At 35.9% G+C, this 14,352-nt stretch overlaps 1 protein-coding gene across 9 annotated transcripts in view; it reads right to left on the bottom strand.

Annotated features, from left to right (window-relative positions):
- Positions 1–14,352, bottom strand: part of PIGN (phosphatidylinositol glycan anchor biosynthesis class N) — a 109,173-nt gene that overhangs the window by 89,299 nt on the left and 5,522 nt on the right. For 7 of the 9 annotated variants that reach the window (XR_003211134.2, XM_025886728.2, XM_025886726.2 and 4 more), the window contains one exon: positions 1,252–1,500. Coding sequence is in view for 8 of the 9 variants with exons in the window: in XM_025886728.2 (XP_025742513.1) it covers positions 1,252–1,472 (221 nt within the window). In the remaining variant the exon portion in view is untranslated. Of the gene's footprint in view, positions 1–1,251; positions 1,501–2,480; positions 2,604–14,352 lie in introns of all 9 variants that reach the window. The other 2 variants (XM_025886727.2, XM_073898097.1) reach the window with 1 other exon arrangement.

Here is a 14,352-nt window from a genome sequence, read left to right as displayed (position 1 = left end):
CTCTAACAACCGGTATACTTTTACCATATTAATTTGCAATGAACTGTATTTCTCTCCTTTCTTTGACAACTAAGAAATTCATCCAAATATATCACCCCAATTTTAAATTATTTGTAGAAATTTATGTGACACATTTTTGTGAACTGAATTTAACTCTGGTTTGATCTTATTTTCCCACCCATATTTTCCCACTACCCTAAGTTGCTCACTTAAATTACTTTTATTTTGGGGGGCACCTGGGTGGCTCAGTCGTTAAGTGTCTGCCTTCGGCTAGGGTCATGATCTCAGGGTCCTGGGATCGAGCCCCGCATCGGGCTCCCCTCTCCGTGGGAAACCTGCTTCTCCCTCTCCCACTCCCCCTGCTTGTGTTCCCTCTCTCGCTGTGTCTCTCTCTGTCAAACAAATAAAATCTTTAAAAAAAAATTACTTTTATTTTTTAATATGGTATGCATTTATTTAAGCCACCATAAATTTCTGGAAATTCAACAGAAATCCAAGTTCATTCATTCTTCTAGCAGTCAACAAAGATTTAAATTGCCTCCTATGTTCTAAGAACTGGAAATAAAGTAGTATACAAAACAAAGGCCCAACCTACATAGAACCTGCACATGCTAAGTACTATCAGGAAAACTAAAACACAGTAAAGAGATAAAAGTAATGATGGCAGGTAAGAACAGGAGAAGATGGAATATTTTAGATAAATTTCCATTTGAATTTGAGTTTTAATCTCTCTATACCAGCATTAGGAAGGGCTTTTGAGGGACTTGTCACTAATCAGGAAAATAACAATTATTTGTAGGAGCCCCATAAGTTTAAAAAATTAAACATTTCCTTTCAAAGCCACTTCATAAAATCTAAAATCACAATTAACAGTGACAAACTTGGAAGGGCTTTGTATATTTTATAGGCATATTTTCAGTTGAACTCTGTATGTTCTAGTTAGCACTATAATTAGCAATTCATTAATATTTAAGCTTGTCATTATTTTAAAAATGTAACAAGTTTATTTTATAAGAAAAAGATAATATAGTGAGTTGTAAGCCAGGTTTGGGAAATTAGGACAAGTTAGGCCAAGCAGCTAAGGTCATAACTAACTCCTAGGAGGAAATAAATTTGTTAATCCATAAGACAAAGGCAGATGTATATGTGTCCTATTCTCTTTCTCATCATCACTTCTATGTCCAACACGAGATAAAACAGTGTCAAGATAACACTTTCCAGAGAGGTCTTTGTATCAGTTGACATGCTTACCTAATAAATGGCGCTCTAGGATTTCCATTTTCGTCGAATTCATAAAGTGTATCTGCCCGCAGGCCATCAGCAACAAACAGTACTAATCTTTTTGCTGGAGGAGGCAATGGTGTAAACTGAGGAGTCATTCCATGAACCAAAGGAGATGTAAAATAAATATCAAAGATGGAGCCGAAGAACACAAAATGTACAAGCAATCCCAAAATAAAGAAAAGCAGCATATCCAGTGTAACTAATCTTCAAGAAAAACTGAAAGAGGGAACAAAATTAAATCTGGGTAAACCTTAATGCAATTATACATATTTTCACATATTTTTATGACTGCATGTAGACTGAACATATATTTTAAAATATTACCAATGTACAACTTCACTTTCATTTATGGTAACAACAATAAACATTACTTAATAATGAGGTAATACTGAAATAAAATACATGATAAAATACACTCACACAAAAACAGAAAGTTCAAGTATAATACCCAATTAACACCACTAAACTATTTATAATAAATTTAAATGTATACTAAGCTCATAAAAACTAATATAGGATCAAAAAACAAGTATATAAATGAGTCCTAAAATGAATCAGGGTTCAGTCAAATCAAATCCTATATAAAATAGAAAATATAATTAATGGTTGTCATGGTTGCCCATATGACCACCACTGGTATTCTTGGAATTTAATATTACTTAAAGTTTGAGGCTTTTTTTTTTTTTTTTTACTTTTGGTTATCAGCCCAGGAGACTTGTAGATTCTCCTGAGAGATTATATGCATTTTTGTCCATTTAAATAAATTATAGGAAGGAAAAAGTAGTTAAATTCCATGTGTTTCAGAAAATGTACACTTGGGGCGCCTGGGTGGCTCAGTCGGTTAAGTGTCTGCCTTTGGCTAAGGTCATGATCTCAGGGTCCTGGGATTGAGCCCCGCACTGGGCTCCCTGCTCCGCAGGGAGTCTGCTTCTCCCTCTCCCTCTGCCTGCCGCTCTGCCTACTTGTGCTCTCTATCTCTCTGTCAAATAAATAAATAAAATCTTTAAAAAAAAAAAAGAAAATGTATACTCATTAAAGGAACAATTTTAGTTCCCTGAACCAATAAAAAAAGTGGAGGTTATATTCATTCATTCAATTAAAATGTTCTTGCACATATTCTATACATAATTGTGTGTGGGGTACAATAGAGAACACCAAGACATAGTCATGGATCTGATAAGCTTACACATACTTACAGAAGGAAAACTAAGCAACATGAACATTTAAATAATACTGTAAGACAGTATGCCATTAACTGCCAAGATCAAGTCCATGGGAATGCTTTTCAAGCCAGTCTATACTTTTGTTGGTGAATCTCCCTGCAGATTAAAAACAACAAAGTACTCTTAACTTGTCTTTTTGTAATATAACTAACATTGGTTACATACAGTGACCCTTGGCTGAAAAACACCAAAGATGAAATAATTTTAATTACAGACACATCTTATTCTTCCTGGCCTGAAGAATTACGTCATGGAAGGAAAGGGTGTCAAAAAAACAAAAAAACAAAAACCCTTATCAAAGTCAAGCACATCATAAAAAGAATATAAAGTAAATGGCCAAATTATGGGCCACTTTTTTCCTGAGAGATTTAAGAGTCAAATAAGTATCAAGGTATAAAAGTCCCTTAGTGAGTAGATACTATTTTGCAACCTAAGGCAAAACTCTCAGAATAAATATTCTGCTTTTTCTAATATATATGAGCTTCAACTACACAGCAAGCACCATCTTAATAATGGTATTCTGGGGGCGCCTGGGTGGCTCAGTTGGTTAAGCGACTGCCTTTGGCTCGGGTCATGATCCTGGAGTCCCGGGATCGAGTCCCACATCGGGCTCCCCGCTCAGCGGGGAGTCTGCTTCTCCCTCTGACCCTCTTCCCTCTCGTGCTCTCTATCTCTCATTCTCAAATAAATAAATAAAATCTTAAAAAAAATAATAATAATGGTATTCTGAATATAAAAATAAAACAATCACAGGGTGTCAGGGTGGCAAAGTCAGTTGACTGTCTGACTCTTAGTTTCAGCTCAGGTTGTGATCTAGAATTGAGCCCCACATTGGGCTCCATGCTCAGCATGGAGTCTGCTTGAGATGCTCTCTCCCTCTCCCTCTGCCCCTACCCCTGCACTCTCTCTCTCTAAAATAAATGAATAAATCTTTAAAAAATTTTAAAAATTAAACAATCACTGTGGTAAGTTTGGAAAATATAGAAAAATTACTTATGATTTTACCACCTAAAGAAAAATCTGTTACATTTCTTAGTTTTTATCCAATCTATATTTTTATAAAGGCTCACAATTTCATGTATTGATTTTTTCTTTATTATACATTAACATTTCTTTGTTATTTGAAAAAAACTCTTCTTACACGTCATTTACCATCACCACACTCTATTCAATGGGCACATCTTAATTTTCCTGATCACCTCCATACTACTAAACATTGAGTTGTTTTTCTTTTTTTTTTTTAAAGATTTTATTTATTTATTTCAGAGAGAGAGAGAATGAGAGATAGAGAGCACGAGAGGGAAGAGGGTCAGAGGGAGAAGCAGACTCCCTGCTGAGCAGGAAGCCCGATGTGGGACGCGATCCCGGGACTCCAGGATCATGACCTGAGCCGAAGGCAGTCGCTTAACCAACTGAGCCACCCAGGCGCCCCTGTTTTTCATTTTTTGATTATTAAAAATGTTAACATGATTAATTTAAATTTTAATGTAATTTTTATGCTTTTAGACATTTCACCTTATGTGTTTAAAATACTGCCTATAAATGCGATAATGAGTCAAAGGCTATAAGCACCTTTAAGGCTTTTGATACACTGTATACGGAAATAATTATTTATTTTAAAGATTTTATTTATTTGCCAGGGAAAGAGAAAGTGAGCACACAAATAAGGGGAGTGGCAGGAGGAGGGAGAAGCAGACTCCCTGAAGAGTAAGGAGCCCGATGTGGGACTCGATCCCAGGACCCTGGGATCATGACCTGAGCCAAAGGCAGACACTTAACTGATTGAGCGACCCAGGCATTCCCGGAAATAATTTTTTAGCTGAATACTGATTATCCTAATGATATATTCATTTAACACTTGCAATGTAGATTTCTCTTGTTTATCTCACAAGCCCTCCTAAAGAAAAAGCTAGCACTTCAAATAGACGCAGTATAACTAAATTTGATGAATTAACAAGACATTGAGAAGCATACTCTAAATGACAATATTTCAAATAGAGAAATTATTATTAATATCAGTGTTTCAAGAAAGGAAGCTGTGGTCAACTTTGTCAGATACAGTTAAGATTGGAGTAAGAGCAGGGCCACAGGTGACGGTTGCTGGAAGTTCTTGTTAACCTTACCTTCCTGAGAAATTTCAACAGAGTAGTTAAGGCTGAGCCCTATCTAAAGTGCTTGTTTGAAAAGCCAACAGGAGGCGAGGAAGGGAAAGACAGTGGAAAGAGCACAGGTCTTCGGGAGAGTGTTAACTCTGAAAAAAAGAAGAAAAATGCAAACTGACGTAGGGCCAATAGAGGGTTCTCTTTAGCTAGGAAATAGATTTAGGTGTCGAGGGATGACTTTGAATGTAGAAAGAGATCAATGCTGCAGCAGAAAGCTGGAATAACGGCAGGAGTTAAAAATCCTTCTGATAGGGACGCCTGGGTGACTCAGTCAGTTAAGCATCGCCTCCAGCTCAGGTCATGATCCCAGGGTCCTGCATCAGGCTCTTTGCTCGGCGGGGAGCCTGCTTCTCCCTCTGCCCCTCCCCCTGCTTGTGTCAAATAAATAAATCACAAATAAATAAAATCTTTAAAAAAAAAAAAAGAAGTTTGAAGAAGGATTCTTCTTAAAAAAAAAAAAAATCCTTCTGATAGCCAGAGGAGATGGCGCAAGTGGAGGAGTTGGCCTACTCCTGGTTTCCCTGGGACCTTCCTACTTTAGGCTGAAGCTCTTGCTTTCCAGGGAAGTTCTCAGGTCCACACAAACTGTCTCTGGGCTCTTTAGTTTGCTAGTCCTATGGCAGCCTGCTTCTCAACTTTCTTGCATCTTCTCAAAAGTCACCTCCTCAGGATTTCTCTGACCACCCAGAAGTAGACCCCCCTCATTTTCCTTGATTTAAATACTCTTACATTCTGTATTTATTTTTAAAAATACAGTATCTAGCTGCCCATTTTCACTGCTAACAAGGAACCCTGTGATAATTCTTTCAGATCCAAAAAACTACTAATGTGTTTTTAATTTTTTTAAACATATGCATATTAAATTAAAGTTACTCCCAGCTGCTTTTCTTTTTGAATATAAGGGCTCTCTGTCATAATAAATCCCACTTATTTAAACAAGTGTTAATTATTTTAAGGTCAAGAGTCTTACTAAATTTTTTGTGAAGCATTCTAAAGATGGGCACCTATTTTTAAAATTTTCAGTCAGAATGGACCCATTTTAAGTTTTTCAAGTTTTGACAAATATATACTCACGTAACTACCCTAGAATATTTTCTCTCGAAGATCCCCCATGTCCCTCTGAAGGTAATCCATGCCCCACAGTCCTGACCATAAGCCATTGCTGATCTGTCTTCTGTGATTCTAGATTAATGTTGACTGTTCTAGAACATCACTGAGATGGAACCATGCAGTACACAGTTTGTTGTATCTATTTTCATTCACCATGTTTTTTAGATTCATGCATGTGATTTTAGTTGTTTGTTCCTTTTTAATATTAAGAAGTATTCCATTATATGGATATACTACAAATTGTTTCTCTCTTAAACTCTTAAAGGATATGTGAATTATTTCCAGTTTTTGGCTGTTATAAATAAAGCTTAGAGTAGTAAATGCACAAGACTTTATGTATTTGTGCTTTCATTTCTCTTGAATATGCAGAATTAGAACTGCTGGGTTAAATGGCAAGCAGATGTTTAAATTTATAAAAGGAATTGTCAAACTTTTTCCAAGCTGTTTTACCTACCTGTTATACATACCGTTTTATACAATGTCGTTTCAGAAAGTGTTTTAAAACTTTATTTTACTGACAATCTATAATTTTGCTATAAATGCCATTTAAGAATTTATCCTAACTTTTAGAGTAAGTGTAATGTGCTTTATATTCTTTCATATATTGTGTATAATGTTTCTCCACAGTGAGAGTATTCAATGATAGCACTGGCTACTATTCACTGAGTGCCTACTCTGCATCAGATCCTGCATCAGGGCTGGGGTACTTACAGTATTTCCTCAAATCCTCAGAATCTGCTTTGCCAATGAAGCATTAGAACCCCAATATTCATAGCAGGGAATTGAGTCTCACGGGGCCTAAGTGATGCTCCAAAGATCACATAGCTAGTAAGGGGAAGAGCTGAGATTTGAACGCTGGGTCACATCACTGGAGACCATAAGCTTTTTCTAACACTTATTCAGATGACCAGTGTGTCCAGACCTGATCTCAGTATCTTTCTTCGGGGGGTAGGATGGCATAATGGTAAAGAGGACATACCAAAGCATTCCACTGCAGGGATTCAAAACCTGCCTTCTCTACTTACTAGCCGTGTGACTTAAGGCAAGTTATTTAATTTCTTTGTGCCTCAGTTTCATCAGTTAAATGGGGATAACAATAGTACCTACTTGCTGGAGTATTATTAGAATTGAGTTAATATGGGGGCGCCTGGGTGGCTCAGTTGGTTAAGCATCTGCCTTTGGCTTAGGTCATGATCTCAGGGCCCTGGGATTGAGCCTTGCATCAGGCTCCCTGCTCAGTGGAAGGTCTGCTTCTCCCTCTCCCTCTGCTTCTGCCCCATATTGTGCTCACTCTCTCTCTCTCTCAAATAAAGTCTTAAAAAAAAAAAAAAGAATTGAGTTAATATGTGTAAAATATGCAAAAGAGTGCCTACCACAGTCAGTACTCATTGAGTATTAGCTAATATTTTTTTTAATTTTTTATTGTTATTTTAATCACCATATATTACATAAGAGTATTAGCTAATATTATCGTTCCTGATGTTCAAGAAGTTGGATTGAGTATGAGAAAAACTTGTTTGCCACCCTTGTTGACTTTAAAATCTAATCTAATAGATGTAAATCAAGTCTCAAACTTTGTTTTATACCAAAGCATCAACCTTAGCGTCATTGCTCTACTGCTATTTTCCTTATCTATATGGGTATATATATATATTTTTAATTCTGGTAAGAACACTTAACATGGGAGACCTACCCTTTACATTTTCAAGTGTACAATACAGTATTGCTAACTATAGGCACAATGTTGTACAGCAGATGTCTAGAACTTACTCATCTTGGGTAACTGAGATTTTATAGCTATTGAACAACAAATCCCATTTCTCCTTCCCCCCAGACCCTGGCAACCATCATTTTACTCTCTACTTCCATGAGCCTGACTCTGAGAAATCTCATGTAAGAAGAATCATGCAATATTTGTCTTTCTCTGACTAGCTCATTTCAGCTAGTATAATGTCCTCCAGGCCAGAAATGTCTGATAGCCCCAGTTGCTCCACATATTTGCCAACAATATTTGGCATTGTAGCCTGTTTAATTTTGCCTTTTCTATATGTGGGAGTGTACTTGTAACCTACTGTTGTTTTAATTTACATTTCCCTGATAACCAATGATGTTGAACAACTTCTCATGTGTTTAATGGACATTTTTTTTTAATACTCTTTTTTCCCCCTTTTCATTTTTAAGTGTTTTTCAACGAGCAGCACTTTTCAATTTTGGTTAAGTTCAATTAATTTTTCTTTTGGTTCCCTATTTTGTGTCCTACATAAGGAATTTTTGTAAATGATAGCACTTTCTTTAATACAGATTTTTAATACTTGTTACTTGAAAATAATTTCAAGCTGAGAAAAAAGTTGCAAGCATACTGGTACAAAAACCCATATACCTTTTAGCCACATGTATCTATAACATTTCTGTTGGCTTTGTCATTTTTTCTCTTTCCTCCCCTGTCCCTGCTTTGTCTGTCTTACCCCTCATGAGTGTACACACACACGTGTGTGTGCATGTGTGTAAAATCACATATTATTGTTTCAGAACCATTTGAAGATCAGTTACATACACTATGGCCCGTAACCCCTAAATACTTCAGTGTTTATTTCCTGAGAACAATGATACTCTCTTATATATCCACAGCCAATTGTCAACTTCAGTAAATTCAAAGTCAGTATTTTATCTCATCTACCATTTTGTACTCCATAATTTTTTGAAGTGCCCCGATAAGGTTCTTTATAGCATTTTTATAGCTCTACTGAGGCATAACTGGTCTATAACAGACTGTACAGATTTAAAATGTACAATAAACACAGTCAAGATAACGAACACACCCATAACCCTCAAAACTTCCCTCATGCTTGTGTAATTCACCCCTACATATTTTATATTTTTTGATATTATTGTAAACGATATTTTGTATTTCAATTTCCCCTTGTTAGTTCTTAAATCACTGATTTTTATACATTCACCTTGTATTCTGCAACACTGACAAACTGTTATATAGTAGCTTTATTATGTAGATACCTTTTGATTTTCTACAGAGATAATTATATCACCTATGAATGAAGGACTTCTTCCTTGTCATCATAAATGTCTTTTATTTTTGTCTCATGCTTACTGTACTGTCTAGGACCTCTAGTATGATGCTGAACAGAAGTGGTAACAACAGAAATTCTTGTCTTCCAATCCTAGGGTGAAAGTTGTCAGTTTTCTAGTTTGGGGAAATTTCCTTTATTAAGTTAAAGAAGTTCGCTTTCACTTCTACACGCGTCGTTTAAAATCATGAATGGATGCTGGATGTTGTCAAATGCTTTTTGTTGGATCTATTGAGATGATCATGATCATCTATTCTATTTTTTTTTCTATTTCAGTCTCTTAATGTAGTGAATTACACTGATTGAATTACAAATGTTAAACCAAGCTTGCATTCCCAGAATAAACCCTACATGGTCATTAAGTGTTATCCTTTCTATGGACTGTTAGATTTCATTTGCTAAAATATTATTTAGCATTTTAAAGCAATGCTTATGAAAAGATGTCAGACTAATTTTCTTTTCTTGTAATGTCCTTCTCTGGTCTTGGTATCAGACAATGAGTTGGGAAGTGTTGCTACCTCTTTTATTTTTTTGGAAAAGTTTGTGTAGAATTTTATTATTTCTTCCTTTATTGTGTAACAGAATTCACTGGTGAAACTACTGGCTTTGTGGGAAGGTTTTTATTTTTATTTATTTTCTTTTAAAGATTTTATCCATTTGACAGAGAGAGAGGGAGAAGCAGGCTCCCCGCTGAGCAAGGAGCCCAATGTGGGACTCGATCCCAGGATCCTGGGATCATGACCCGGGCCGAAGGCAGCCGCTTAACCAACTGAGCCACCCAGGCGTCCCAATTTGTGGGAAGGTTTTTAACTATAGGTTCAATTTCTTCATATATATCTAGGGATATTCAGATTATTTACTAACTGTTGAGTGAGCTTTGGTAGTTATACCTTTTAAGAAATTTGTCAATTTCAGGGCACCTGGATGGCTCAGTCAGTTAAGCGACTGCCTTCAGCTCAGGTCATGATCCTGGAGTCCCGGGATCGAGTCCCACATCAGGCTCCCTGCTCAGCAGGAGTCTGCTTCTCCTTCTGACCCTTCCCCCTCTCATGTGCTCTCTCGCTCTCTCAAATAAATAAATAAATCTTTAAAAAAAAAGGAATTTGTCAATTTCATCCAAATTGTTAAATTTATTGGTTTAAAATTATTCATAATATTATATTCAATTATTAGCCTTTTTTTCTACCTCCCATTCCAGGACACAGTCTGTCAGGTATCATATTTAGTTGTTCAAAGTAAGTCGCTTTTCAAGTACTTAATTCATTTCAGTTAGATCTTAAACTCTAGTCAGAGCTAAAGTACATATGGTATATTTGAATGTACAGAAGCTCACACTGGTTTCTTTATTCTTTTTAAAAGATTTTATTTATTCATTTGACAGAGAGAGAGAAAGAGTACAAGCGGGGGGAGGGGCAGAAGAAAAGGGAAAAGCAGGCTCCCCGCTGAATAGGGAACTAGATGCGGGGCTCGATCCCAGGACCCTGGGATCATGACCTGAGCCGAAGGCAGACAGACGCTTAACCAACTGAGCCACCCAGGCACCCCAAGCTCACATTGATTTAAAGATCTTCTCTTTATCATGGAAACATTAATACTTCCTATCATGGTTATAAATAAGCAAACATCTATGTCATTTCCCACTTTAATTTGCACTTACGAATAACTCCCTGGACTTAACGTTCTTTCTTTTTTTCCCATTGCTATTACACAGCTTTTCTGAATAAAGTATCAAAGTCTATGTGTTAAAAGAACATATAAATTTCCCACTACCCAAAAGCTTACTGAAGTAGTCAAACAAAAATTTTATTTGAGAACTTTGACCTTTCTAGAGCCGTAAGAGCCAAAGTAAAAAAATCACACTCTTGTTATGTAAGAACAGCAGGATCCCAGTCAAGTCACTCCCTGTCTTAGTTTCCTTATCCATAAAAAAAAAAGATACCATCAGCCTTATTCCATGGCAGGAGTCTAGTGGGAAGTAACTTAAGACATGGCACCATACAAATGTAAAGCACTAAGAATACTCTAGATTATAAAGCACTCGATTTTTATTTTTATTTTTTAAATCAAACTCTAAACAGTTGACTACATTATTTTAAAAGAAAGCAATAAGAAAAGGTATACTGTATTTTCCTGTTCCAGTCAAATCAATTTCATAACTTCTTGATTACAGACTTGTAATATTCATTACCACCAAATATTAATGATACAAACCCTATATATTTATTCAATATTTCTCAGTGCCCAGTTGGGTTCTCTTTTTCTCTTTTTCTTTCTTTCTTTCTTTCTTTCTTTTGAGAGTGGAGGGGAGGGGCAGAGAGGGAAAGAGAGACTCTTAAGCAGGCTCCACACCCAGCGTAGAGCCCTACATGGGGCTGGACCCCACAACCCTGAGATCATGACCACAACCAAAATCAAGAGTTGGTTGCTCAACTGACTGAGCCACCCAGGCACCTCTGGGTTCTATTTTCAAAAGGGCTTGTGTTTCTTACTTCTCCACATTCACAACCACCATATACGTTCATCAAGTCCTCACCTGGACCACTTCAACAACCTACAAATGGGTTTCCCTACTAAACTACACGATACAAATTCTTTCCTTCCTCAAAGTAATGATCTTATATATTGCACTCTACAAATCATACTAAATTTCACTGGTCATTATATTTTATTCTAATGGGTCTTTAGGAATTTTATACATAGGCCTTAACCCTAAAACTCATGTACTTTCTAACCCATTTTCAAGTGATCCTTAGTTTTAAATAATTTACATCAACATAAGAACGATAAGGTGAAATGAGAGTATCTAAAAGAATTCCAGGATGGAAAATCAAATGTGAATATAGTTGATGTTTTTTCTCAGAAATCATGTTAGAGATAATTACTTCACCAGGTAATAACTTAAGGATCTCCACCAGAATGCAGTAAGATATTAATGACCCTGGAATCTCACACCTCTTCCACAGAAGAATTCCAATTAATAAATGTAGAAGGAATGAGAAAAATATATAAAATTACAACTAGACAAACACGACAGTAATACTTATTACCACCAAGATGCATTGATAAATGCTAAACTCAGTGGGTGAAAGTTTGAGGCAAACAGGATATTTGCCGTCTCAAAGAAATCTCTCCCAAATATATATTAATTACAAAGGGAAAAACACTAACTTACAATGGAGATACCCCTCAGACACCACCTTACCAATTGGTCAAAGTTAACATAACCAGTAATAAGACACATTAACATCATGTAACCCTAATATGGTGCACTAAGACAGACACGACATGGTATATTTTTGGCAAAAGAATATGTGGTATTCTTGCCAAAAATGCTAACCTTGATCTATTCATGGGAGTATATCAGACAGACTCAAATCTAGAACAGTCTGGAAAATAATGGAGCAGTACTCTTCAAAAGTATCATGGTCATGAAATACAAGGAAAAACTGAGGAACGGTCATAGAATGGAGGCTGAAGAGACATAACCAAATACAGTAAGGAAACCTGGGCTGGATCCTGGGTCAGAAAATAGACAGTGGTGGAAAAACTGGTGAATTTCAACTAAGAACTGTAGATTAGTTAATAGTTTTTTACAAATGTTAATGTCCTGGTTTTGATAACTATACTGTGGTTTTATAAGATGTTTACATTAGGTGCAGTGTGAAGGGTGTACGGTAACTCTCTGTACTATTTTTGAAACCTTCCTATGGATCTAAAAATAGAGTAGGAAAAAAATTAATTTGAAGCCTGAGTCTGTACTCAAAAGATAACACTGACTAGCGTCATAGTTACAAGCACCACAAATTTTGTGGATAGCTCTGATTTCATATAACCTGTGTTCTTGTAAATAAAGGTTATTTACTAAGCTCAAAGACTTTAAGTGTTTACATCAGCATAAACCATACTAAAGAGCTTATTATTTAAAGATGGTGTTTCGCAGTTCTCTTAGGCTCTGTTCACCTGCCATGTGAAGAGTAAATATTGCCAGTTAAAACTGTAAGGAAGTAGCTGAGACCTGCACACAACAGAATATTACCAGGTAAACTATTAAGCCAGGTTATTAACACTAGTTCATTTGCTTCTTTATACTTATTATTTTGCGATGTATATTTTTTTCATCATAATGTATGTCACTTTCAAGTGAAAACTCTATGTGACTTTACAAATGCCATAAGAGAATTAATTTTCAGATTTCCTCATGGATAGTAGACCAACAGAGGTTGTTAGTTATTTAGATGACTCATACCCAGCTATACACTTGAGAAGAATTCAATTTTTTCTTCATACCTAATGTCCTTCATCTGTTCCAGGATACCACAGTACAGTTACTTATCACGTCTCCTTAGGCGTCTCTTGGCTGTGACAATTTCTCAGAGTTTGCTTGTTTTGATGACCTTGCGAGTTCTGAAGAGTACTAGTCAGGTATATTTTAGGACACTCCTATAGGAATTTGTCTGATGTTTTTCTCATGATTAGGATGGAATTATGGAAGAGGAGAGGAAGAGGGAGGAAAACTACAGGTGTAAGGTGCCACTTTTATCACATCTTACCAAGGGTGTATGCCATCAACATGGCTTATCACAACTGATATTAAACTTGATCATCTGGACAAGGTAGTGTTTGTCAGGTTTCTCCACTACAAATTTAATGATTGCATATTGTACTCTTTGGAAGGAAGCTGCTATGTACAGCTAATACTTAAAGGGTAAGGAGTTATACTGAGTTATACTCTATCTTCTGAGAGCATGAAGTACCTACAGAGATTATTTGAATTCTTTTATAGGGAGGGAATACATTTTGAACTCAGTCAATTATGGGATTAAAAGCTGTCATTCTACAAGATTAGATTAACAATATAATCACCAATATTTGCACTCATGCTTTCCCCATCCTACTTAGAAAATAATTTTTATCAGTATACATGCAAAGCCATTATTCCTTTTATGAGCCTATTCTAGCCAGCACTATCAAAAACTTATAAATTATTTTAAAGATTTAGACATATATTCCATTATATAACTATACTACAATTTATTTGAAAATTACTGTGATAGACATTGTCCCCAATTGTCATTACTACAAAGAATGCTGCAATTTAGCCTATCTCTCATGGTCAATTGGGAGATTTTCAGAATTACAACAGAATGATGATCCATCACAAAATTAATTTGGTGGATTTCCATTAGCTTCTTTAAAAAAAATGAAATAGAATAGAATAGGATAGAGAATACATCACAATAAAGTACCTCAGAAGTAGGAAGGTAAATGATTGTTCTGAAAAAGTATTTTAATTTTTCTCTATGTATGCACATGCATGCGTATGCATTGTATGAACATAACAAGTGGTAGTGGAAAAAATGTATTTCAAACTATTTTACATACAAATAAGTTTGAAAATTATCTCTATTAAGTGGAATTGCTGGAATAAACCTGTATTCTCAACTTTACAAGATAGTAGCAAAGTGTCAGTAACAATTTAGATGCACAGCA

The sequence above is a fragment of the Callorhinus ursinus genome, unplaced genomic scaffold (genome assembly GCF_003265705.2).
Source record: "Callorhinus ursinus isolate GAN/ISIS: 27379988/994484 unplaced genomic scaffold, GSC_fseal_2.0 scaffold11, whole genome shotgun sequence".
In the NCBI taxonomy this organism is placed as follows: domain Eukaryota; kingdom Metazoa; phylum Chordata; class Mammalia; order Carnivora; family Otariidae; genus Callorhinus; species Callorhinus ursinus.
This window is presented reverse-complemented; position numbering and strand designations above follow the sequence as displayed.